General features: G+C 44.4%; 1 protein-coding gene across 3 annotated transcripts; it reads right to left on the reverse strand.

The window, feature by feature from the left end:
• Positions 1 to 287: 287 nt before the first annotated feature.
• Positions 288 to 27,777, reverse strand: NDUFAF6 (NADH:ubiquinone oxidoreductase complex assembly factor 6). 3 transcript variants are annotated; one of them, XM_066624154.1, is made up of 9 exons: positions 27,426 to 27,777; positions 19,464 to 19,563; positions 14,904 to 15,026; positions 9,013 to 9,069; positions 7,729 to 7,831; positions 5,907 to 6,040; positions 4,121 to 4,222; positions 1,135 to 1,191; positions 288 to 434 (listed from the first exon to the last, which is right to left on the reverse strand). In XM_066624154.1, exons 1-9 carry the CDS (start codon positions 27,626 to 27,628, stop codon positions 306 to 308), a joined length of 1,008 nt encoding a protein of 335 aa, XP_066480251.1. In that variant the 5' UTR covers positions 27,629 to 27,777; the 3' UTR covers positions 288 to 305. The 3 variants fall into 3 exon arrangements, with proteins under 3 accessions (XP_066480251.1, XP_066480252.1, XP_066480253.1); XM_066624155.1 differs by lacking the exon at positions 27,426 to 27,777 and adding an exon at positions 27,232 to 27,334; XM_066624156.1 differs by lacking the exon at positions 27,426 to 27,777 and having other exon boundaries at positions 19,460 to 19,550.
• Positions 27,778 to 27,973: the final 196 nt, after the last annotated feature.

Genomic DNA, 27,973 nt, shown 5'->3' on the forward strand with positions numbered 1-27,973 from the left:
AGAAGATCTGGGTGCAAATTCTGTCTCAGCCTTGAAATGTCCTGTGATGCAGGGCCAATCCTAAATATGCTTATAAGAAAAATACGGCCAATTGACAAAGGTTTATTCCCAAGTAAAAATGCTTAGGATTTCTAAACCTCTAATATACTGTACTTCATGGGTTACTATGAGAATAAGGGGTTGCTCAAAGAAAGCTGAAAACCAGGAGAGGAAAAATTACAAATAATAAACCATCAAAGGGAAGACAAGGGGATGGAAGAGAGAGGGGAAAAAAAATCAGTGCTCCATTTCATATTAAATACACTTTAATATGTTTTTTTCCATGATCTAATATACAAATACAGAGGTAGTAAAGTGCTCTTCCTATGCAAACTTGGATGAAATATATTGAAGTCAACTTTACGTATTTTATTTAAATAGTCCTCAAGAGCAACCTGAAAAAAAGAAAAGGGAATCTTTTATTAAGTGTTCAGTGTCAAGATATGAACCAACAGCAGAAGATGAAATAATTTATTAAAAATCAAAACAAAAGGTTTACAGCAGAGGTTGGCAACCTTTTTAGCAAAAGGGCTGGATATTCAGCAATAATGTCAACGCCAAACTTCCAGGTTGCCATGTTTCCAGCAGCAGCAGCTTGGAGCTTTGCTTGGGAGGTTTTATCTCCTGCCCAAGTTGCTGCATGCTGGACAAGTGATGGCAGAGCCACCTGCAGCACAGGTACTCAATGAGGCTGGGCATACAGCTCTGCTATTCCGTCTGGTATGCAGCAAATTGGGTGAGAGGCCCAAGCCAAGCTCCACATGGCTGGATTCAGCCCATGGGCCATAGATTGCCAACCCCTGGTTTACAGTATTAATAGAAATGAAAGGCTTCAGAACAAACAGTGACAGGAAGAGGTCAAATTTGTATTTATACTTAAAAATAGAACCCCTGAATTTCATCAAGGCCTCTGAGGCATATCATTGCTGTGCTTGGGGAACAGTACTGTCAGGATCACGTGGCAGTGCCACTAAGCTGTCTCTCTTCCAGTACTGCATCTGGCCAGAGCTGCTTCCCAAGGGAGTTCTTATACCATCAATTGCTGATCCAAGTTATTTTCATGGGGTTAAAAAAAAATACCATAGTTCTACTTACTGTAGAGAGAAATGCAGGAAATGCCTTAACAGGAACATTCTTCCTAAAGGACCTCGCCTGAAGATAGACAGAAAACACGTTACATTTCAAGATAAACCTCAAACACCAAGCACACAAAACCTGCCAAGCTTTCTTGTGAACTGGGTTCTATTGCAGTGCACAATAAGATTATGCATGTCAGAACAGGAGACTGGGAAGAGACCAGAAAACATACACCATCACATAAACTATCCGCAAATGCTCTTGAATCTGTCCCAAACTTTGACAACCAGAAACATGACCACATAAATTATTCCTTCTGTACCACATATCTTCTTCCTGTCTTACCACTGCATAACTATTTATTTCATTATCAAAACGTTTGCTTCAATTACAGCAGTTGCAATCAAAGCATGAGACCAGGAGGCAGACGGATGTCTGATCTGTGCATCATCAGAACCACTAGTATGTACTCAGATCCTGCTTTTAAATCTAGAAACAAGTCGCATTCTGTACTGAGGCATGAGAGCATCAGAAGAAATGGTACTCTGGGCTCAGACTGAGGGGACAGGACCATCAGTCGAATAGTTCTGCTCAATTTGAGGCTGGCTATAATCGAAGTGAAAATATGTTGCATGGGTTTACCACATCCCAAACATAGCACAAGCAAAGTATTTAAACAACCCAATAAAACAGGAGTGTAGTTTGCCACCCTCCCAGTTCACCTAGTGAATTTGCCTCTGCCCATTCCTTACTTTAGCACGCTTAACATACCCCTTCTGCACAACAGTAAGGACAGCACAGTAACCTTCTAACTGTTGAGCCCACTGAACTGAGACAGCCGGATAGGAGAGAGAGAGCACGGTAATTGTACTGCAGCTCTGCACTCTCTCCCCCCTGGTCCTCCGATGCTGAAGGCATATACATTCTTCATAGCACTGATCTCTGTGCTGAACATAGCCAATTCGTGTGCTGCTGAGAAACACAGAATAAAACTATTCTAGCTATCCAGGCAGCTGGAAAAAAAGCATCACTGTGGTGGGATGGGAGGAATTAATGCCTGGGTAAGTCACACTGTGTGGATGGCGGGGGGGGCGGGGGGTGGAAAGAGGGAAGACAAATTCAGCCAAGCCAAGCACCTAACAAGCACTGGTAAGAGGAAAGAGTGGGACACAAACAAGCGACAGTCATCTGCAAGATGTTAGTTAATATTCTGATATCCTTTGGAATGTAAGTACAATTAAAGAAATATTTTCCCACTCTCTTTTGAAACAAAATCTCAATTACCCAAAACATGCATTTGTGGATTCATTGGCAAAGAATTATTTTGCAGAATTCTAGTTCTAACAGCAATTAATAGATTGATGCTCAAACTGCAACAGAAGCCTTGGGAAAATTATCATTTATTTAAACCACCCAAAAGACAAGTCCTTGCCCCCATGAGCCCAAAATCTCAGTCAAATATACAGGAAGAGAAGAATTAACATGAGAGCAATGGAGGAAAAATATACATTAAGTCCAATTGCACATCAAAATTTGCACAGTTCTTTCCATGTGTGTAAAGCATTTTTTTACATGTATTATCCTTCTCTTGTTCTTATAACAACCCTGTAAATAGGGAAATGAAGGCAGAGAAATAAGACCATGAAGGGCTTTGAAGGTAAAACAAGGGGTTTGTGCAGGATACAGAAGTGAATAGAAAACAAATATAGGACTAAGAAAGGGCATCTTGCTGCTTGGGGAAGCTACCCAATAGAGGTCACAGGTTGAGAGGCCAGCTGCTGCCCTGGCATTTTGGATCCAAGTGCAACAGTAGTGCAGTTCATCAGGCCTCCAAGATGATACACCGAGTGTTCTGGGCCCCAAAAATTCAAGGTTCAATCCACTTGTGCGGCCAGCCCCATGATGGCAAGGGGGGAAAAAAACAATAAACAAGACCAGATGCTAGTTCATCTGCAGATACTGGGTGAATCTGAAATCTGGCTGACAGAATTGTTTCACTTGGCAAACAGACAGCAGGTTATTGATACAGAGTAATCAAGAGGCACACACAAACTCATAATATATACACAGTAGGAGGAACAAATCAAGATGTTAGCAGAATTGTGACACTTAGTAGGGTCAACCCTGCAATTTTAGAAACACCAGGTTGTAAATTAGATCTTTCTTCAAAATAGGTAGATAGCTTATTTTGCCCTCTGCTGGCCATAAGTGAAGACTGTTCATAACAGCCAGTTGCATACATGAAGCCTTGCAAACACCCCTTAGTTTTAATTTATATTTAATTCTCACTTGCAACAACCTACAATCACATGATTCACTCATTCTTCATAACACTGAATGAACTGGCTGGGAATACAATCAAACACTGAACAGTTAAACTAACTTCTGACAAAGCTTGTTTGTTGCAAATCACCATTTCAACTAATGCTTACATGTTGAATATGTATCCTCCAACTGTTAAAAGTGAGGATTATTCCTAGATATCTCCCTTGTCTATGTCAGTGGTGGGGGACAGGTGGAATTAAAGAAGTGGCTAGTTTCCTCAGTCTTCACTCAACAGGACACACCAACAGAGCAGCTTGCAGGGGGAGATGGAGCATCCAACAAAAGTCACAGTTGATGTGCAAAAAGATTCTGCCTGTGCTGCATCACATTACAGTGTGAACAAAAGAGAATGTGTAGTGTTAGCCTAACAATGTAGGATATGTCTGCAATTTAGTTCTTTTTCATGCATGCAAAATCTGAATTGGGGCTTCTGATCAGGAATATTGCCTGGATTGAAGCAGCAGGTTTTGGAACATATCCCTTGAAAATACAGCTGGTGTAGCTTAAGGACCAGTTGACTTATTATATTTTAAAAGTATGCAAAGATCACTCTAGAACATACTGTTCACCAAGTGCCAGGATATATAAACACCCAAGGAAAAGAGGGCATTGTACACAGTCAAGGACCATGTTTACTACCATGTTGTGTTACAGACTTCAGGAAAAACCAGAAACTCACGTGTTCCAAATGGACAAACGCCTGACTGGCAATGTCGTATATGACATCTTTCACTTTCTTCTCCTGACTACGTCTTATGAAATCCTCTTGTGAAACACCATGCTGAGGGATCAGGAAAGAAAACAGATTAAAAACATCTCTGGTAAATAATTGGGAGGCAATTAAATAACTACCCTGAAGGCATATTACAATAAGGCAATGACAGAGTAATTTAAATGAACCAAAGCACTTTATGACAGGGGCGCTCATGCTTTTTTGGCTGGAGAGCTACTTTGAAACCCAGCAAGGCCCGGAGATCTACCAGAGTTTTTTTACAATGTTCGCGCCATCGTAACATATAACATTTATGTGTACAATGTATGTTGGTGTACCTTGCATAACCGCATGAGCCAATATTGCACAACATAAAATAATTAACTATAAACATTTTTTGTAATTACTTGAGTTTACTTTGATGACTTGCACTGAAGTGAATCAGCCAAGGATGCATAGTCCGGACAGTAGCTGCTGACAGCCAGCCTCAAGCACACTTCCAAATGTTCATCAGTCATGGTGGAACGGTACTTGGACTTAATGATCTTCTGGTAGGAAAAGGCTGACTCACATAAATAAGTGGAGCCCTTCCTGCCTCAGGTGCTCTTATATCCCTGAGGGCCCTATTGCCTTCAAGTGGCTGCAGCTGTGCAGCACACTCTGCTGGATGCCCAGGCCTTACCCTTAAAGGGGCCACTGCTGACACTACATCTACCTCCTCACCAGATCTTCCTCGATTCCAATACAAGTGGGGGGGGGGGAGCAGATCTCTATACAGACCAGTGCAAAAACAGGGGAAAGGTGTGGGGGAGGGAAGATCTCTATATAGACATCACAGCAAGACCAGTGCAAAACCCCTTGCACACAGAACCAACAGATGGAAGTTGGGGGGGGGCAGATCTCCATACATACCAGTGCAGAAACAGGGGAAAGGTGTGGGGGAGGGAAGATCTTTATATAGACATCACAGCAAGACCAGTGCAAAACCCCTTGCACACAGAACCAACAGATGGAAGTTGGGGGGGGGGGCAGATCTCCATACATACCAGTGCAAAAACAGGGGAAAGGTGTGGGGGAGGGAAGATCTCTATATAGACATCACAGCAAGACCAGTGCAAAACCCCTTGCACACAGAACCAACAGATGGAATTTGGGAGGGGGCAGATCTCCATACATACCAGTGCAAAAACAGGGGAAAGGTAAGTCAGCCCCAGTAGAGTCAACGGGGCTCACTCCCAGGGATGCGTGTACAGGAGCTCACTCCCAGGGATGCGTCACTCCCAGGGAGTGTCACTCCCAGGACGGGGCTCACTCCCAGGGATGCGTGGACGGGAGAGAAGCCTGCGATCGACTCATTTTGCCTCTCGATCGACCGGTGGATCGCGATCGATGTACTGAGCACCCCTGCTTTACAACATTTATCTCAGCGAGAGATAAATGCCTTGACAGGATCCCATATATTTTTTCCCATTATGAAAGGCTATGGGGCTTTGCATACCCTGTATGGAAATATCATTCCACATTCTACCAGTCAGACAAGAAAGAAAAGACAGAAACTAGCTGTCACAGTACTATTATGTGTTCAGTTTATATCCCACTCCACCTTAAGGGCTCAGAGCAGCTTACAACAAGCATTTCCAAATACTAACATTCCTGTCCCCAAGGGGCTCACAATCTTTGTAGTTAAATAGTTTGGGGGATAACAGAGGCCAAATGAAATGTTACTGGTTGGTTCCCAGCTATATCATCTTACCAGCATACATATGTCCATAGGCAGAAACACGTTTCCTTTACTAGCATGATAGGGAGTTGCTCTTAAGCAGGTTACAATGCCTTGTGCCTTCCCAATGTGACTGGCTGCGTGGTCTGCATGAATATCCTTCACACCTGTTGTTGCAAAAACAAGCATTTAAATGAACTGTGGCTGAAATCCTAAGCATTTATTGGAATGAAACACTCATTAAATTCAGTAGATCTTAATTCCAAGTACACATGGTTAGAGCTGCAAAGGTGTATACTTTATACTACTTGGATTTCCATACTACCAGGAGTCTTGTAGCACCTTAAAGATTAATAAATTTATTCCACCCCAAGCTTTCATACACTAGAGCACCCATTTTCAACCACTGTGCTGTGGCACACTGGTGTGCTGCAGGAGTTTGGGTGAGTATTGTTTGTTAGTAGGGCCACTGGGGCATGCGAGCCCCTGCTGTCAATGAAGTGTGCCTTGACAACTGTCAAAAAACTGATGGTGTGCCTTGACAATTTTAGTGCCTTGTCAGTATGCAGTGAGATGAAAAAAGTTGACAACTGCTGCACTAGAGCTTACATGCACCATTTAGGAACAACATGCTCTAGAGTAGACCATGGATGGCCAACCTTTCAACTTGAGGGCTCCTGGACCTTTAAGCCATTTCTGCCCAATCTTGCATATATGCAACAGGGATCAAATGTGTACACCTGTGGGCTGGGCAGAAGTGGGTTAGCAATTGCATTCAAGGAGGGAATTTCTGCAGGTGCAGCTCACCATCTGTGAGATGACAAACTACACCTGCTGAAATTCCCTCCTCCTCACAATTGCTAAAGGTCTAGAAGCCCTCACTTTGAAAGGTTGACCACCCCTGGCGCTAGACTCTAATGTGTTCTGGCAGTGTAATTCTATGCATGTTGGAAATAAATCCCACTGTGTTCAATGGATTTTTAGTAAATTCACAAAGGGTTACCGGGTGTTACTTCTGAAATTGTTCCAATACTGGTCTAGCAACCAAAGTTAAACTTTAACACAGACTGAGAACAGCACTCATTTTGTAGTAAGAGAACCAGTCATTTCAGCCTGCTCATCTTCAAAGACTGCCCTTAAGATCAACACACTAAAGAAACCACCTAATTCCCTAAGCCTCACTCAGCCACAAAGCTTCCTGAGGGACTTTGGACCAGTCACTGTCTCTCAGCCTAACCTACCACACAGGGTTGTTGTGAAGACAAAATGAGGGAAAGAAACATGTACACCAACCTGTGCTCCTTGGAGGACGGGTGGTATAAAAATGTGAGAAATACAATAAATAATTCTAATGGTCAGTTTACCACTGCACTGGGTAACATCAGAAGGCTTGTAATCTAAGAGTTGGATCTTATGTTGCACAGCCACAGCAGAAAAACATAACACAAGTCAACTGCCAGACTCCCAGCATAAGCAATAAGAAATATCACCATTTTTCTCTTGCCCTTCCTCCATGGAGCCCAGAACTGCATATGACAGCATATGTATGACATACAAATGAATGTCTATGGCCATAATTAATTTCAGTCTTATTCATAAGAGCAGAATGTTACATCCAGATCAGCATTTGCCAACTAAGGCTCTTTACCAGTAAAGAGATCAAAATGGTCTGCACACTGGAAACCAAATTCTCAAAATTGTATTTCTCTTGCAAGAACTGGAACTACTTCAATAGCCATGCTATGTGAAACTGCAGTCATGCACACGATTTATGAACAGAGCCTTCTACTCATGTATACCTATTACCCATCAATGGTAGGCAAGTGCCAGAGATGGTAACCAAAGATACACCTACCCAGTGTTTCCAGGGTAAGGTAAAGGAGAGCACTCTGTGTGTTTTCAGCATAAGCTTCCAGTTCATTGATATTGCGATATGCTCTGTCATCCAGATTCTTTTCCTAAGAGTTTGAACATAGAGAATAAACTTGCTTCCTAACATTAGCATGGGATTATTTGAATGAATTGCTTATATCAAACACTCATCACTGCAAAATTACAAATAGGTAGTATGCAACACAACCCCATGTGATTTTTACTCAGAAATAACTCCCACTATGTTCAACAGGCTTACTCCCAGCTAAGTGCATGTAGAATTGCAGGCCTACAATAACAGAAGATCAGCCACACCTACAATTTTTTTAATTCACAGCTTTCAGAATGAATAGAGTGCCCTCATTGCACCCTGAAGCAGGTCCCTGACAGGCCGCCCTCCATCACGCCACCCCCCTCCCAGGATACTCACCGAGGCTCATGGAGCCTTGTGTGATGCTCACCACCTCTAGAAAAACCTTCTTAGGCTTATCACACCATTTTAAGCAATACTTCCGGTTCCCCAGCAAAACCAGAAGTATTGCTTAAGGCCAGAGGTGCTCACACTTTTTTGGCTCGAGAGCTACTTTGAAACCCAGCAAGGCCCGGAGATCTACCAGAGTTTTTTTTACAATGTTCGCGCCATCATAACATATAACATTTATGTGTACAATGTATGTTGGTGTACCTTGAGCCCCACTGAGTATAACAGGACTTACTCCTGAGTAGACATGCCTAGGATTAGGCTGTGAGGCTGCAATCCTAGCCACACTTACCTGGGAGTAAGCCCCATTGAGTACAATGGGCCTTACTCCCGGCGTTTCCTCCCAGAGGCACCTGAAGGGGGGGGTCGGCACTTCGCGATCTACTCATTTTGCCTCACGATCTACCGGTAGATCGCGATCCACCTATTGAGCACCCCTGCTTAAGGCTATGAATAGCCTCAGAAGGCTTTCTGCATGCTGTCAAATGCCATGCAAGGCTTTGTCTATCCATAGAATGTCTATCCAGGCAGGCAGGATGGGGCTGCAGGTGGAGGCAGTGGTGTGTGTGTGTGTGTGTGTGTGTGTGTGCGTGCAGATATGTAGATATCTAGATATGTAGATATGCCTACAATATAATGGTAGAACACATGCTTATTTAGTAACAAACCCATAATCCTGCATGAAGGTCAATCTTCCGATTCCCTTGATTTAAGGAGGCAGGTTTTAAAATATCAAGTAAAAAGGGAACTTGTACAGACGGCTACATTTTATTTTAAAAGCCTTACCCTTTCGTCAATAATCTTCATAAGCCATCTTCTGGTCAATCGTTGCCTCTTAATTGCCTAGAAGTAGTTGAGCAAAATGTAATCATTTAGAAAAGAAGGGAAAAAATCAAAGGAGGGTGTATAATTAGACCAGAACAAAAAGCACATGAGACATGGGAAAGGGTGGAATCAGATTTACCAAGTAAATCAAGTCCTTTATCAGAAGGACAGATTTTTACATACAGTTTTATTTTCAAAACACAGCCACTGGTTAATAACATATTACTAACAGAAGATGACTTTTAAATAAGGCAGCCACCAAAGCAAGGATTGCTTTTAAACAGCATGAAACCATTCCAATGATATTCCTATTTCTTTGTACTCCTGAGAATTTTCTTGAACTCAGACTTTCAGTCAAATGCCCTATTAAGCTGGAGTCTCTGTCCTCAACAAACCCATATGCCAGCACTATTTCCGTATTCACTCAGGCAAGATGATTACATGATTTAGGGCCCAATCCTATCCAGCTTTCCTGATGCTGTTGCAATGCAGCCCTGAGTTAAGGGAACAAATATTCCCTTACCTTGAGGAGACCTCCATGACTAGCACTCCACCATAGCATGCAGTGCACACCCTGTTGGCATGGCTGAATCAGTGCTGGAAAATTGGATAGGATTAGGCCCCTAATGGCATCAATCATAGTATCACGGGCTCATTCAGCTGCCCATCCTCCAAGGTGACATGCACTATCAACTGCCAACAGTGCCTTTCTGAAAAGATGAACGCTAATTCACAAAAACGTATGCTACAATAAAATTATTACGCTCTGAAGGTGTCACAAGACCCTCTGTTGCTTTTGCTGCAGCCAACTAACATGGCCGGCCTATCTTTCTGGTAGTAAATGTTTAAGCCAATGTCAAGAAAGTTGCGGGGAAGGGATAGAGAGTACACATGGCTTAAGACACATAGATCAGCTACTTGAGCAAAAGGCTAAACATTAAGCCAGTGTTTCCCAAACATTTTCAACTAGCGACTCCTTTGACCTATTTGACCATGGCTCCCCTTCAGAGCTACAATCCTATCCATTGTATAGGGCAGTGTGCTTTTCACAAGAATTCCATGGTTCCCTTGGCTGGTTTCCATGGCTCCCCAGGGAGCCATGGTTCACAGTTTGGGTACCACTGAGTTGAGCTGATGCCAACTGAAACCATTAGGAATTAAGCAGCCTCCAAATACCAAGCAAACACCAAATGGAAAGGTAGCTCCCAGCTTCAACTGTTGATCCAGGCTAACAAAGTCAGCACTGCCCAGAGACTGACTCTGATTTACTGGTTTATTCAAAAAGAAGGGAAGGGGCTATTTGGCAAGTAAACCCCATTGGGATCAATTCACTGAGCTGCACCTCTCTTTATTGATCCACTGTATTGACAAGCATTCAAGAAACATGCTGAAACTCCTTTCTAAATTGATAGTTGATCCAGCAGACACAGCTCAAAGGATTCAACATCATGCACTGCCATACTTCTTCCACATATTACTTGTCTCTTGATACTGTCCCCTTAAAACCTATCCCCTTCACTAGTACTCATTCCCACCTGTTGTTCAGCTTCAGGGTCACAGAAGTCACAAAAATAATGGCATGGGAAGGAAGTTCCCCATTTGGACACAAGGGGAGTCCCTCATTACTGAATGGAATCTCCAACACCAGATGCAAGAAATATACTTTAGGAGAAGACTACAACATTCATGCCCTGCCTGCAAATACCCAAAGGCATCTGCCTGGGAACAGATTGCTGGATGAGATAAACTTTGGTTTGATCCAATGAGGCAATCCATGATGAGAGGGTGGGTACATGTGGGGAAGAGTGGTACTATGTTGTGACACTCAATACTAATCAGTAGAACTGCCTTGCAAAGAAAAAAAGATCATAAAAAGGGAAGGGAAATTAATTTTCTACTTTAAAGACTAGTTTTCAGTTCTTGTGTTTGGCTTGCTTCTGTTCTTATGGATTTTGATTTGTTTTATTTTATTAATCATCTTGATTTTATTGTCTTGTTAACCACTTTGAAAGCCTTTGTTGGATACACAGAGGAAAACTGCAAACATTTATAATACATGAATCAACCACAACTGTTACAGAAATATATTAAGCTTGGTATGCCTGCCAAATGTAATACTGGGGGAAGAAGAACACAAGCACAAGGGCTCCTTCCAGCAGAACACTACTTTTACTCACAAAAGACACTTCCATTTGTGGACAGAGTGTCCAATGGCAGAAGCCACCCTATGTGTTTTGGCTAAATTATAAAGTCATACTAAATTGATAACACATGTAACTCCACATGCAAACCAAGGAATAAAAACATGATGCATTCCATGTATGGCAGACAGACATATTTTGCACTCAAGCAATGCCACTGTTTTGAGGCTCTTCTCTTTCCTTCCTGAGTAAGAAGCAATAAAATTATGACTCATTTAAGGGGCGGTCACAAAAACAGGTCTGGACAAGTCCATAGTAGGTATGTACAGTAAACATGTGCACTAGATTGGAAAGGAAAACTTTAAGCTCATGACATAGCCTTTGAAAAGGAATTTGGCACAAGTCCCTTCCTAAAGGGAGAATCAAGAATGGGAGAGAACAAAGCAAGTAGCATGCTCATAAACTTTCTGCCATATGTTGACATGTGCAGACTGATACTATGGACAAAGACACACACAACACTTTTAGCAGTGGGACCACTCAGAAACACCCTCACCGCTATCAATTCCAAGCATACCCATTCCTTTCCAGGGCCAAACTCTAAAAACAACATAGTTCCGCAGGTTCAAAGAAGCAGGCAACATGAGCATTGATTGGCTGACCCTTTGCAATGCTATCAAGAAATCTTTCCCATACTCTACCTCTGGAGCAGTCTTACTTTGTAAAATTTCCTATTTAAAAAAAATTAATAAGGAAGAAAACGGACATAAATGTTCATGAAGCACTTTAACTTAAGTGACACCCTCTCTGAAGTATGTGCTGATCCACATTCAAATGAAAAGTGACTCAATGGCTCAGCTAACTGCAAGACCCAAGATGGAGCTCCACTGCAAGATATCATTTTGAAATTTTCAAAACTGTGTGAATCTGCTTAGGCCCTAAATAATACAAACAAGGGAGGAACATTGAAGACACCCTCCTAATCTTAAAGCTAACTCTTTGCATATAGGCAGGTAGGTGTGTTGAGTTCATCTTTATTCAACCTAGCTGTATGTGGTACTGGCTGACTAGCCTATCACTCACTCATTCTGTCTCTTAACTTATGAGCAGAATCAAAAACACACACTATACAAATTTCACCATATAACAAACTACATGAGAAAGTAGTGAAGCAGGAAAAGGACTGCTTCACAATAGTGTCGGTTTGAATAAGGATAAACTCAACCTACATCTGGTTGCAAATAATGCAGTGAATTAGTGCAAATTTAAACTTGTTTAGGAGATTGGGAGTGTCCCACAAGATCTTTTACTCCTCCTCTCCATCCACTTTTCAAAGGTCTTCTCTTTCCAGAGCTAATCATGGTTAGCGTTACACGTGCACCAATCTTAAGGTTGCCTATGCTAACCTGCAAACCACAGTTTGTGAATACAGCTAGAACCAGGTTTGCAAAATCAAGTTTGAGCTTACCATGGCTAACATTAGGACTGGCACTCATGTAACACCATGGTTACTTTCTGAAAGGGATAGGAGGAATTTGTATATGAAAAAGGAACAGCAGCAGCACACAGAACTCTAATAATAATAATAATAATAATAATAATAATAATAATAACTTTATTTCTACCCCGCCTTTCTCCCCGAAGGGACTCAAGGCGGCTTACAACATATTAAAAACAATTTAAAAAACAAATAAAAACATATTAACACATACTAAAAACAGCAGTCAGAGTAAAAAAAAATAGGTAAAAAGAGCATAGAGCAGCAGCAAGTCATAAAAGAATCAGGCCTGTAAAAAAATATTAAAAGATGTTAAAAAGATGTTAAAAGGCCACGAACTCAGAAGGCCTGTTTAAACAGAAGGGTCTTCAGGCCTTGCCGAAAGGTCTCAAGAGAGGGAGCCATTCTTAAGTCAAGGGGAAGGGAGTTCCATAGCGTTGGTGCCACTACTGAGAAGGCCCTATTTCTTGCAGCCACCCCACGTACCTCCCTAGGCGGCGGCACTTGTAAAAAGGCCTTCTCTGATGACCTGAGAGGGCGAGCCGGATTGTACGGGAGCAGGCGATCTCTAAGATACCCTGGTCCAGAGCAGTATAGGGCTTTACCAGCACCTTGAATTGGGCCTGGAAACGAATGGGCAGCCAGTGCAGCCGCTGGAGAAGCGGACTGACAGAGTCGAACCGCCTACCTCCAGTAACCACACGGGCCGCCGCATTCTGCACTAGTTGCAGTTTCCGAACCGTCTTCAAGGGCAGCCCCACATAGAGTGTGTTACAGTAATCTAATCTCGATGTCACCGAGGCATGGATCACCGTGGCCAGGTCTGCACGATCCAAGTACGGCCGCAGCTGGCGCACCAGCCGAAGCTGAGCGAAGGCCCCCCTTGCCACAGCCGCCACCTGGGAATCCAGGAGCAGCTGCGAGTCCACGTGGACCCCCAAGCTGCGGACCTGCTCCTTCAGAGGGAGTGCAACCCCATTCAGCGCAAGCCGATAGTCCAGCACCTGCATCGAGGATTTCCTAACCAGGAGAGCCTCTGTCTTATCCGGATTTAATTTCAGCTTGTTAGCCCCCATCCAGATCCTCACTGCCTCCAGACAGCGCTCGAGGTCCTCAACCGCCACCCTGGAGTCTGGAGGAAAGGAGAGATAGAGCTGGGTGTCATCAGCATATTGATGGCACCCCACTCCAAACCCCCGGATGACCTCTCCCAGCGGTTTCATGTAGATGTTAAATAGCATGGGGGACAGAATTGAGCCCTGTGGCACCCCGCATCTCAAGGGCCAGGGTGTCGAACAGGCATCCCCCAGCACCACCATCTGGGACCGACCCTCCAAGTAGGAGCGGAACCACCGCAAAACAGTGCCTCCAGCTCCCAACTCGGCCAATCGGCCCAGAAGGATACCATGGTCGATGGTATCGAAAGCCGCTGAGAGGTCCAGCAGGACCAACAGGGACGCACTCCCCCTGTCCAGTCCCCGGCGTAGGTCATCCACCAAAGCGACCAAGGCGGTTTCCGTCCCAAAGCCCGGCCTGAAGCCAGATTGAAAAGGATCCAGATAATCCGCTTCATCCAAGACCCTCTGGAGTTGGGACGCCACCACCCGCTCAATTACCTTGCCCAGAAACGGGATGTTGGAGACTGGCCGGTAGTTATCCAACACAGTGGAATCCAGGGAGGGCTTCTTCAGGAGGGGGCGAACCACCGCCCGTTTCAAAGCGAGTGGTAACGTCCCCTCCATCAAGGAAGAGTTGACCACCCTCCCTGTCCACTCAGCCAGCCCACCCCGGGCAGCTCTTATCAACCAAGCTGGGCAAGGGTCGAGCAGGCAGGCAGATGGCCTCACACTCCAAAGGAGTCTGTCCACATCCTCAGGCTGTACAAGCTGAAAAGAATCCCACAACACAGGACAAGCAGTTGCCAAGGGGACATCGTCAGACACTGTCAATGTGGCATCCAAGTTGTGACGAATACGATCGATTTTATCTGCAAAATGTTGCGCAAACACGTCACAGCGGCTGACCGTGTATTCCTCCTGGTCTACTGGGGGGGGCTGATGAAGGAGGCCCCGCACCACACGGAACACCTGTCACCACAGAGAACTCTCTGTCTCTTAACCATGCTTAGAAGATTGGGAGAAATCTACAAATGCTAACTTGGCTTACTAGCCTGGCTTGATGATTACAAGGAATTTTAAGTGCATATTTTATACCTTCCACAGTTCTATAGCAACAGGTTGTTGCGGTGGGTTGTCCTGGTACATGTCTTCCACAGCTTTCCTCCAAAACTGTATTCGCATCAAGCCAATTGTCTTCTGAGTTATGGAGTCTTTAATCTGGAAGAGAAATATATATTGAGAATGAATTTGATAGCAGTTTCTTGCTTTTATACAAGATGCAATGCAATCAGAAAAACAATCCAGTAAACAATTCTTTTTCTCCGTGAACTCATTTCATAAGTTAGACCTGCTACATTTATTCACCACATACCTGTTCAGGTTGACTAGCATGACGTGTGCAATTATTGTGTTACCTGATCTTATGCATTCATATTGATACCTCCAACAATTCAAAATTTACCAGTTAAGAAGCTTTTGGCATATTTCATGATGCTGCAGAAGAAAAGAACTTCAGCTGTACAACTTACCAGATGGTTCTTGCAAAATGAGAGCATTCTTAGTGCACTTACAATCTGTTCTATTAAGTACTGGCTCATAAGTAATGCCATCTAAATTAATTGGGATCAAATCACAACTGACACACAAGTTTCTAGATATAACAAATCACAGTGTCTTAGAACAGGTTGTTACTGAACCATCAAAACAAGACGTGACCCTCAGTGTAATCCAGTGGTTCTCAAACTCTCAGGGAGAGTTTGAGAGCCACTAAGTTCTTGCGTGGGCAGGAGGGGGGAGGCAGCAGGGGTGGGGGAAGGCAGCAACGCAATCCCCAGGATTGCGCTGCTCAGGGGGACTGCAGGGGCTTGGGTAGCCTCTGCAGCCTCCCGGGGGTGCGGGGAGCCCGGCGCAACCTGCAGCAGGGCTCCTGGAGAGGTCGTGGCGGGCTGCAGGTCACGCCGGGCTCCCCACACCCCTGGGAGGCTGCAGGGGCTACCCAAGCCCCTGCAGCCCCCCTGAGCAGCACGATCCTGGGGATTGCGCCACTGCCTCCTCCCTGTCTCCAGGCTGCCCCCGCCCCTTCAGGGGGCAGGGGCCGGGGCCCGCAGGCTGGGGTGTCACGACGCCCCAGTTTGAAAAGCCCTGGTGCAATCCAAAATCAGGATATATGGCCTGCTAATCAGTTAACAGGAGGCCAAGGCTGTGTCTGCACCACCCCTTAGTCCTTTAGTGTGGTATAGTGGAGAGAGTGTTGAACTTTAACAAGGGAGACCTGGGTTCAAATTCCTACTTAGCCATGAAAATTCACTGGGTAACTTATGTTTTCTTATGCAAATTCACAGGGTTAGGGTAAGTATAAAAAAGGCAAGCAAGAGAGCCATATACATAATCCTGAGCTCCCTGAAGAAACAACAACATAATGTAAATGTCAGACTACTTGTAAACTGAAACCAAAAAACTATCAGATTCAACATATGAGTATAGAAGTTGCCTTTAAAGTTCAACACAGTCCTATTTAATTTGAAAACAATAAGTTTTTCAAAACAGAGTATTTAAACATGTCAAACTTCTTCCAGAAAACTTTAAACACATTTAAGACTACAGGTTGCATTTAAAACGAGTAGAGGCTCACATACAGCATAGAGCTCAGATTAAGTAAAGGCACAAACAAATCCACAAGGAGGCTACAAAAGGCAAAGCAGCTTTCTTATTAGTTCAACCCTTGCACAAATGAAGAAAAACAGCAGCAGTACAAACTCAAGGAAACCAAATGTAAAACTTCTGCAAGCCAAGCCAAGAAAAGATCTGAAGAGCAAATTGCTGAAAATAAAGAGACTCATAAAAATGAAAATTAAATGCATCACAAACATGAAGCCATCAAGAGAAGCAGCAGATTTATGAGATGACAAAAGAAAGACAGAAACATTGCAGAAAGCTGAGTGTGTCCTTAGCACTAGTCTCCATTGATGATAGAAGAATAATGTCAAATAGTCAAAAAAGAATGAAGTTTTAAAATTGATATATTAAAAACGAAAGTTACACGGTAAAACAATAGGAAAATTGAGTTTATTTTCCTGTTTTACCTTGTAACTTTTGTTTACAGAATACAGAATACAGGTGTCTTGTGTGCTCCCAGAGGCATCTGGTGGGCCACTGTGAGATACAGGACCAGATGTGCCCTTGGTCTGATCCTATGGTCTCTTCTTATGCTAAACAAAGCACCAAGTATTAGCTCTTTTGTAAAGAAAAACAAATCAGTGCTGTTTCTGCAAACAATCTTGCATAAAACCTTTCAGAATTCTCTGGAGCATCATAAATATTGTAGGAAGTGATCTGCCAGACTTTCAAAAAGCCACTGACAGAGTTATTCATCAAAGACGTCTAACACAAACTTAGTCATGGGATAAAGATGTGCCCTCTTATGGTTCAATTTCTGGCAAGCACCCATACTCAGAAGACACAAATAAATGAAGAGTATTCACAGGCACAGCCAACAAACAAATAGAAACCTTTTTAAATTGATATAGCTTGCTTATAAATGATGCATAGTCAGGAATAAACAATACGGTAACCAGGTTTGCAGATGACACAGTTATCCCAGACAGTCCACAAAGGATTCTATACAGGCTTACTGAACAAGAGAAGGGCAGATGAGGTTCAATTTAAGTTCACATACACATTAATATACACCAGGTCCCCTACTTAAATTCAGGATAGATTTTGGGGATCTAAATTTAAGTAGTCTTACCCCTGCTAACTGGGCAAAGAGGCACCTTTTAAAGTGGAGCCATCTTATATTTAGTGGGAGAGAGGAACTGCCCCTCTTCTCTCCAGCATGGCATCTTTTCCAGTGACCGTTGCTGGTGTCTCTTCTGTATTTTTTTTTATTGTGAACACTTTGGGAAAGGGATCCATCTGATTTTTTTTACTGTGCTTTGTGAATTACTTGTGTTGAAAAGCAGTACATAAATCATCATCATCACATTGTACTTAAGTCCAATGCTATTTATTTTTGTACAAGCTTGAGTCTCATTATCCTTGAGGGTTACTTTCCCAGAACTCACACGGATGGCAAAAAGCACACTAAAGCAAATCTATTTAAAAAACAGTCCCTTTACTCAGGTGATTTAAAAACAGTCTTGCTGACCTTTTGAAATGCACAGAGGTAATCTGTCTCTCTCCAGGGGGTTCAGCTTCACTAGGAGGCAGCAATCCTTCCCTTCACCAGGAGCCACAGTGGGGGAAAAGAATGGAGGTGATGATCACTGCCATTTAGCCTTCATTCAGGTGCTCAGGGGGAAGGGAGGGATTTGCCTTGTGCCTGGAGACTGATGGATTGTCAGCCAGCTCCCAGCTCTAGCATTAATGAGGCTATTATTAAAGTACTGTTTTCCTTTAATTTGAAGGGCCTTTCTCATTGCTTTGAGATAGAAAAAACCTTGGATTTTTCCACAGGTGAAAAATGCCCCCCCCCCTAATCACTTGCATGACTGTTTCTCTACAACACCAAAGAGCAGTTTTTTAAACTGTGATTTTAAAGAGATGCATTTGTTCCCTTCTCCAGGGATCAGCACATTCCTTCTCATTTGCAGAGGCCATTCGTGTTAAGTCAAATGTATAAAAAATTCATGTTTAACAAGGTTGGACCTGTAATTAGGCTACGTAAACAAAATTATGAACTACTGTTTGTTTTTGTTGGTGCATGCAACTGTAACCCTCCCCTTCCAGGAAAGGATGTAGAGGGAAAGCAGCCCTAAACATACAAATGTAGGAAGATGTAGGGCTCATAGCTTTGTTTCACATACCCTAGCTTGCTAGTTTACAATACAGGTAGCCTGTGTTACCCACGGATTTGATCATCTGCAGGTTCCGAACCCACAGGTGGCTCCAGCTTGTACCCTCTGGCAGCAATGGGAGCTGTGCTCCAGTAGCCTCTGGATGAACTTCTGAGGCCTCCGGAAGGCTCAAAATGGAAATTGTGGATTACGGCCTTCCCGAGGCCTCAGAAGGTCCTCCAGATGCTGCCGGAGCACAGTTTTGTGTTTGGAGGATTTTAGTGCCCAAATCTGCAGATTTCAACATCCGCAGATTTCTGTATCCACAGAGATTCTGGGAACAGAACCTCCAGGGATACCAAGAGCCCACTTGTAATTTGTGCACTCTTGCTCTGGCACTGTCTCTCTAAAACAAGCACATGATAGAGGTACATGCCCTCTTTCCACGTCTACTGTACATGCCTCTGAGCACAGAAAGGGGGATTGCACTTACATGCACCTTCTTCCCACCCTGCTCAGCCATCACTGCTGCCCCACAAGCCTATTTGTGCTGCAGTCCCTTGTTTTGCCACCACTCTTGCTGGCCCAGGCGCTACTGCGTCTACACAAAAGCGCTACACAAGCATTTTTGTAAGCTGGACATCCACAAGGCAGGGAGTTTGTGTTCTTTTTCTTGTTGTCCCAATTTTGCATAACTGCTGATAGCATCTACATTGGTTGCAACAGTAATTATTCATAAGAAGGATTCTGGGGACACAGCAGAAAGCTCACTGAATAGACAAGTGTTAAGCAGCACCAGGGGGAGGGGAAGCAAATTCATTACTAGGAATTATTGTTATTTAATTCAACATTTCACCAATCTATATATTTTAATACCTGCCTGAGCCAGTTCTACATTGAAGGCTCTCAGGGCAAAAGCAGAGGGACGAGATTCTGCAGGCAACAGCAACGAACAGAGGAACCCTTCATAGTCACATTTCCTAGATATGAGAAACGACAAAAAACAGATGCATGAGTCTGCTTGGGTCACAACCTCATTTAATATAAGCAAAGTTAAGTAAACACCAAGTATCTCCAGTTCAGGGAAAACAGGAAGTAATTTCAAGGGTTTTTTTCCCCCTCTTGAGACCACAAAACTAATTTGTGGTAGATTTTATGGTTGAAATTCTCAGAACCCCTGAGAAAGTCTGCAGTTCTATAACCCTTCAGACCCCTCACTTCTATCCAGTTTTTGCCAGGAAAATAATTCATTCTCTGGTTGCTCTGACCTCGACACCCCTCCTTAAATCCCTACCCAAGCTTCCTCTCCCCTCCCATACACAGCACAAACTCTTTGTCTTTGCTCTCAAAGCCCTCCACAGTGTTGCCTCTCTTCAACTGTCACCCTCCTCACTTCATATATATAACTGCACTTATTACAATCGTAATATCGTATCATATCGTAAGCTCCTAAGAACAGGGACCCATTTTGTATTCTGTACCATGTTGCACATATCGATGTCCTACATACCTATAACATCATGGTACAGGAGAAATCCAGATTCATTATTCTTAAACTCTGACTGTAATCCCTGCAGTACAGAGTCTGACATGCCTTAAGGCGCTTGGTTTTAAGAGGCTTAAGAGCACCTAACTTGGTCCAGGATGCATTTACCTCCCTATTTTACCATGGTCTTGAGAAGCACATCACAAACCACTATTGCTTCAATACATGCCAACTATCCCATGGCAACATTTTATTTTTCCTGGTGTGGTGCCCCAGTTGTCCCATCTGCAGCACAGATGTGTGAGGAAATATTGGAAGAAAGTTTATGGGGACTCAGAACAGTCTGCATTGGAAGACGTCAGACTCCTCATCATGGGAGAACTTTTAAGCAGAGGCTGGGTAGCCATCTATTTCAGACGTTATAGATGAGGACAGCATGTATTGGCAGGGGGTTGGACTCTATGATCTTGTAGATCCCTTCCAACTCTATGATTATATGACTCAATGCCGTAAAGAGGTCATCTTTACTTTGTTATTCAACCTAAATTACAAGTATACCTTCAATAGATGGTGCACTGCAATTTTACAGCCTCTGGAACAGCAAGAATGTGTGTTTGGAAATTCAGGGTTACATTCACACAATTACTTCAGAAGAAGAAAATATCACAACGGTTTCTGGTTTTGTTTCTTTCGGATTCAATCACAACCTAAACCCTATCATTAATGGTCAACATTTATGACTATTATTCCAAGTCTTGTTTTGGTATAAACTTTTGCTGTTTGCTCATAATATGGATTGGGGCCTCTCGGTTCTTTCATAGTGAAGTTTAAGTTTCTTTACATACAGCTAGCAATGCACATTTATTTGCACAGCAAGGAAGATCTGCTGTGTTCAGTGGATCTTAGGGCCCAATTCCATCCAACTTTTCAGCACTGATGCAGCTGTAATGCAGCCCAGAAGTAAGGGAACAAATATTCCTTTACCTTGATGAGGCCCCCAAGACTGTTTCCCCCCCCCCCACTGCAGGATGCAGTGCACACCCCATTGACATGGCTGCAGTGGTGCTGGAAAGCTGGATAGGACTGGGTGCCCATTCCCTTGCAAGTGTGTTTTGCCAAAGCAGACACTGGGCACCTATCACAAAAATTAAGATATTTTAAGGCTGAAACTCTATACCAGGGGTGCTCAATAGGTGGATCGCGATCTACCGGTAGATCGCGAGGCAAAATGAGTAGATCACGAAGTGCCGACCCCCCCCCTTCAGGTGCCTCTGGGAGGAAACGCCAGGAGTAAGGCCCATTGTACTCAATGGAGCTTACTCCCAGGTAAGTGTGGCTAGGATTGCAGCCTCACAGCCTAATCCTAGGCATGTCTACTCAGGAGTAAGTCCTGTTATACTCAGTGGGGCTCAAGGTACACCAACATACATTGTACACATAAATGTTATATGTTATGATGGCGTGAACATTGTAAAAAAAACTCTGGTAGATCTCTGGGCCTTGCTGGGTTTCAAAGTAGCTCTTGAGCCAAAAAAGTGTGAGCACCCCTGCTCTATACACTTATAAGAGAGTAAGTTCCACTGAAATCAGTAAGACTTACTTCTGAGTAAACATGCATAGGATTGTGCTGTCTGTCCCACTGATAACACATAAGGATATCAACATTAGAGTATATTCACAACATTTATTAAGTTGAAATTCATGGGAGGGAAACCACTTTTGAATGTTCCTCCATGTTTAAAAAAAAAGAAGTAAACAAACCATCTCCCCACAACACACACACAGAGCATAGCAAGGAAAAAGGTTTTAACCCAACCAGTAAGAGCTGTGGAGATTTTCTAATAAAGGTTTTAACCCAACTTTTAAAGAGCTGGGTCAGTTTTCCAAAGAGAGTGGTGGCTGTTTAGCTTTTTTAACATAACAAAGATCACTAAAACAAAATGTAACTCACCTCACTCCTCCACAGTCTGAAGTAGTGAACATAAGAACATAAGAACAGCCCCACTGGATCAGGCCATAGGCCCATCTAGTCCAGCTTCCTGTATCTCACAGCGGCCCACCAAATGCCCCAAGGAGCACACCAGATAACAAGAGACCTCATCCTGGTGCCCTCCCTTGCATCTGGCATTCTGACATAACCCATTTCTAAAATCAGGAGGTTGCGCATACACAACATGGTTTGTACCCCGTAATGGATTTTTCCTCCAGAAACTTGTCCAATTCCCTTTCAAAGGCGACCAGGCCAGCCGCCATCACCACATCCTGTGGCAAAGAGTTCCACAGACCAACCATACGCTGAGTAAAGAAATATTTTCTTTTGTCTGTTCTAACTCTCCCAACACTCAATCTTAGTGGATGTCCCCTGGTTCTGGTGTTATGTGAGAGTGTAAAGAGCATCTCCCTATCCGCTCTGTCCATTCCCTGCATAATTTTGTATGTCTCAATCATGTCCCCCCTCAGGCGTCTCTTTTCTAGGCTGAAGAGGCCCAAACGCCGTAGCCTTTCCTCATAAGGAAGGTGCCCCAGCCCCATAATCATCTTAGTCGCTCTCTTTTGCACCTTTTCCATTTCCACTATGTCTTTTTTGAGATGCGGCGACCAGAACTGGACACAATACTCCAGGTGTGGCCTTACCATCGATTTGTACAACGGCATTATAATATTAGCCGTTTTGTTCTCAATACATTTCCTAATGATCCCAAGCATAGAATTGGCCTTCTTCACTGCCGCCGCACATTGGGTCGACACTTTCATCGACCTGTCCACCACCACCACCCCAAGATCTCTCTCCTGATCTGTCACAGACAGCTCAGAACCCATCAGCCTATATCTGATGCAGGTGCTGGACTATCGGCTTGCGCTGAATGGGGTTGCACTCCCTCTGAAGGAGCAGGTCCGCAGCTTGGGGGTCCACCTGGACTCGCAGCTGCTCCTGGATTCCCAGGTGGCGGCTGTGGCTAGGGGGGCCTTCGCTCAGCTTCGGCTGGTGCGCCAGCTGCGGCCGTACTTGGATCGTGCAAACCTGGCCACGGTGATCCATGCCTCTGTGACATCGAGATTAGATTACTGTAACGCGCTCTATGTGAGGCTGCCCTTGAAGACGGTTCGGAAACTGCAACTAGTGCAGAATGCGGCGGCCCGTGTGGTTACTGGAGGTAGGCGGTTCGACTCTGTCAGTCCGCTTCTCCAGCGGCTGCATTGGCTGCCCATTCGTTTCCGGGCCCAATTCAAGGTGCTGGTATTGACCTTTAAAGCCCTATACTGCTCTGGACCAGGGTATCTTAGAGATTACCTGCTCCCGTACAATCTGGCTCGTCCTCTTAGGTCATCAGAGAAGGCCTTTTTACAAGTGCCGCCGCCTAGGGAGGTACGTGGGGTGGCTGCAAGAAATAGGGCCTTCTCAGTAGTGGCACCAACGCTATGGAACTCCCTTCCCCCTGACTTAAGAATGGCTCCCTCTCTTGAGACCTTTCGGCGAGGCCCGAAGACCCTTCTGTTTAAACAGGCCTTCTGAGTTATCGGCCTTTTAACATCTTTTTAACATCTTTTAATATTTTTACAGGCCTGTTTCTTTTATGACTTGCTGCTGCTCTATGCTCTTTTTACCTATTTTTTACTCTGACTGCTGTTTTTTATGATGTGTTAATATGTTTTTATTTGTTTTTAAATTCTGTTTTTATATGTTGTAAGCCGCCTTGAGTCCCTTTGGGGAGAAAGGCGGGATAAAAATAAAGTTATTATTATTATTATCTAAAGTTTCTATTTTTTGCCCCAATGTGCATGACTTTACACTTACTGACATTGAAGCGCATCTGCCATTTTGCTGCCCATTCTGGCAGTCTGGAGAGATCCGTCTGGAGCTCCTCACAATCACTTCTGGTCTTCACCACTCGGAAAAGTTTGGTGTCGTCCGCAAACTTTGCAACCTTACTGCTCAACCCTGTCTCCAGGTCATTTATGAAGAGGTTGAAAAGCACCGGTCCCAGGACAGATCCTTGGGGCACACCGCTTTTCACCTCTCTCCATTGTGAAAATTGCCCATTGACACCCACTCTCTGTTTCCTGGCCTCCAACCAGTTCTCAATCCATGACAGGACCTGTCCTCTAATTCCCTGACTGGAAATTTTCAGTAGCCTTTGGTGAGGGACTGTGTCGAACGCCTTCTGAAAGTCCAGATATATAATGTCCACGGGTTCTCCCACATCCACATGCCTGTTGACCTTTTCAAAGAATTCTATAAGGTTCGTGAGGCAAGACTTACCCTTACAGAAGCCATGCTGATTCTCCCTCAGCAAGGCCTGTTCATCTATGTGTTTTGAGATCCTATCTTTGATGAGACATTCCACCATCTTACCCGGTATAGATGTTAGGCTGACCGGCCTATAGTTTCCCGGGTCCCCCCTCTTTCCCTTTTTAAAGATAGGCGTGACATTTGCTATCCTCCAATCTTCTGGTACCGTGGCCGTTTTGAGGGACAAGTTGCATATCTTAGTCAAGAGATCTGCAACTTCATTCTTCAATTCCTTAATAACCCTTGGGTGGATGCCATCAGGGCCAGGTGACTTATTGATCTTTAATTTATCAACGAGGTCTGAAACATCTTCTCTTTCAACCTCTATCTGACTTAACTCCTCGGTCAGGAGGGGCCATTCGGGCAGCGGTATCTGCCCGAGATCTTCTGCCGTGAAGACAGATGCAAATAACTCATTTAATTTCTCTGCCATCTCTAAGTCTCCTTTTATCTCCCCTTCCCCTCCCTTACCATCCAGAGGGCCAACCGCTTCTCTGGCGGGTTTCCTGCTTCTAACATATTTGAAGAAGCTTTTATTATTCCCCTTAATGTTGCTGGCCATGTGTTCCTCATAGTCTCGCTTGGCCTCCCATATCACCTTCTTACATTTCTTTTGCCACAGTTTATGTTCCTTTTTATATAGTGTGGCCTTTCCTCCCACCTCAGCCTTTAACCAACACATTCTGTTGTACAAGTAGAGGTGGAACTATCACAGCTGGTTGAATGGTTTCTACCACTCTAGATTGCAGATGCAGAATGTGTTTATTGGAGTTGTTTGTTTTGTTAATGCTTGATCTTGTTACATATTTAAAAATATTGGAAGCTACCTTATGAAGATTTATCCTTCATATACAAATACTCCTAAACTGGGCAAAAAGGCACTTTCTAAAGTGGTGTCCTCTTACATTTAACAGGGGAAGAGCAACTGTCCCTCTCTACATGGTGTCTTTTCCAGTGGCTATTACTAATTAATAATAATAAATAAAATGTTTTAAAACATCACATTGATAAACATTTTATATAAACACTTTATATATAAATCATCTTGCAAGTAGAAAATCTAGCACAATAAGAAACAAGCTGGGCAACATCTTTTCCCTTGCAGTGCTTGGATTTTGGTTTTGTAATTATTTTTATTATTTTTTTATTATTTTTCATAGAAGCATTCAAAAATGTTATCTTCCCATGAAGCCCAAGAATTGCAGCCTATTCTACCACCTCATCCTATGGCAAGCTCTGTGTTCTCCCCCCCCCCCACAAAAAACCCCTCCTTGCATGCTTTCCCACCACCTAGCCTAAAGAACAGACACTGACAGAGTGTAATGCATGGGCATTACCTCTCTTAACAAATGGAGAAGGTGTGCCCCCAACAGTTTCTATGTCACCATAGTCCAAAGTTTCCCACTCCTCTCAGAAGAATTGCAAACACTGAGTGAAGCTCTTCCTGGAGATTCCCCCCCCCCCCAAAAAAAGTGATGTAATGTTTAATAGTTTATTCTTTCTGTGGGTTATAAAATATTTTATTTTATTTATAAAAATATTTTAAATAGCATTTTAATGCTATTTTTACTGTAATTTGTGGTATTTTAATTTATAATTGCAAGTCCTTGGCACACTGCTTTGGTAGTGGTGGTGAAGGATAGGATATAAATCTCCTAAATCAGTGATTCTCAAACTTTTAGCACTGGGATCCACTTTTTAGAATGAGAATCTATCAGAACCCACCAGAAGTGATGTCAAGACCAGATGTGACATTATCAAGCAGGAAAATTTTTAACAATCCTAGCCTACAATCCTATCCACACTTCCCCAGGAGTAAGTCCCATTTATTATCATTGTTAAAAGCACATGCACAGTAAACTGTTCAAAGTACAGTTCTGTAACATTTCCCCAAACAGTCACATACTATGGTAGCATCAAGTCTACCTGGTCCAGGACGTCCTGGACCAGGACCAGGACGTATTCCAGGACGTCCTCTTTTTTTAGCCTTATGTCCTGGAAAAGAACTTAAATGTTCTCTTTTTCCCTGTGATCAGGCAGCGCAGAGCCTTCTTGCAATTAATAAATTATATGTAATAGACAGTAAATTAAATTTAAAATTATAGTTTTAAATTTAATAATAAGCAATACAGTGTTTAAAATAACCACATGAAATCCATATATGAGTGTTTTTAGGTTTTATATTGTCATGTCCCACATTTTTCTTGGATGTCCTACATTTTGGGGTGCCTGGTCCTCTTTGACGGTTATGACATCTGGTCACCCTGAGCCTATCTCGAAGGGGTATTGTGAGGATGGAAAGAACTACACACAGCATCCTGAGCTCCTTGGAGGGAGGCTGGTCCAACACTGTGGGAAATAAATACATTAGTGAATTGAGGTGTCCAAGAGACCATGCTGACTCACAGCCCAATCCTATCCTCACGTACCTGGGAGTAAGCCGCATTGACTCTAATGGGGTTTACTTCTGAATAGACACATATAGGATTGGGCTCTGAGGCTATTTATTTATTTATTTTCTTCACATTTTTATGCCGCCCTTCCTCCAAAGAGCTCAGGGCGGTTTACACAGCTGCTCCTCCCCTTTTTCTTGTCCTCACAACAACCCTGTGAGGTAGGTGGGGCTGAGAGAAAGTGACTGGCCCAAGGTCACCCAGGAAGCTTTGTGGCTGAGGGGGGATTTGAACCTGGATCATCCAGGTCCAAGTCCACCTCCCAAACCACTACACCACCCTGGCTCTATCCTATGCACACTTTCCAGGGAGTAAGGCCCATTTACTGTAATGGTACTTACTTCTGAGTAGACATGCCCAGGGTGGTGCTGTCAGTGGGCAGTCCTCCCACTGAGGCTGCAACCCTATGCACACTTACCTGGGAGTAAGCTCCATTGAACTCAAGGGAGCTTACTTCCGAGTAGACCTGTACAGGGGTGCACCGAGGCAGAGCCCTGCTGCCCTTCCTCAGGTCAACGCGGTCCAAGGTCCGCACACGCCGCCCGGCGGCTCCCGACCCCCTGCAGTGCGGCGGGAAGGACGGAGAGACCTTGAGCCTCCCGCAGCACTCACCGCAGCAGCTCCAGGCAGTAGCGCTCCTCCTCCGCCCCCATCCTCGGCCGGCTGGAGGCGGCGGCCGCTGCCACCGCCGGCGCCCTCCCTCCGCCGCTGGCAGGGCACAGCAGCCCCCCGCGGGCGCGCGACCCGAGGACCTGCCAGCAAGGGGCCGCCGAGCGCAGGCCCCGACCCGCCGTTCCCACGGCAACAGCCGCCATGACTCCGGCCACGCCCCTCTCCAGGCCGCGCCCGCCTCCCCTGCGTCCTCGACTCCGCCCGCCGGTGTCTCGCCGAGCAGCTCCGACTCCGCCGTTGGCCAGAGCGGCGCTCAGGGGTTCCGCCTGTGGCTCTCCCGGCTCTGGAGCCCCGTTGAGCACCGGCATCGCTGCTGCCGCGCCGTCCGCGAGCAGGAAGGGCGCTTGGCACAGCCTGTCCGCTCCTTGCTTGGGAGGAAGCGCCGCTGACTGGAGTGGGCCTGACTTCTGAGGAGACACGCAGAGGGCGGGGCTCTGGGGCGGCCGTCCCGTCCACGCTTCCCTGGGAGGAAGCCCCGTTGACGACAG

The sequence above is a fragment of the Tiliqua scincoides genome, chromosome 4 (assembly GCF_035046505.1).
Source record: "Tiliqua scincoides isolate rTilSci1 chromosome 4, rTilSci1.hap2, whole genome shotgun sequence".
Taxonomy (NCBI): Eukaryota; Metazoa; Chordata; class Lepidosauria; order Squamata; family Scincidae; genus Tiliqua; species Tiliqua scincoides.

Coding starts and splice junctions, on each gene's coding strand:
- NDUFAF6 (XM_066624154.1), bottom strand. CDS start 27,628: ATGGCGGCTGTTGCCGTGGGAACGGCGGGTCGGGGCCTGCGCTCGGCG. Junction 19,564..27,425: donor TACTGCCTGGAGCTGCTGCG/GTGAGTGCTGCG, acceptor TCTCATATCTAG/GAAATGTGACTATGAAGGGT. Junction 6,041..7,728: donor CCTTACCCTGGAAACACTGG/GTAGGTGTATCT, acceptor TTGCAACAACAG/GTGTGAAGGATATTCATGCA.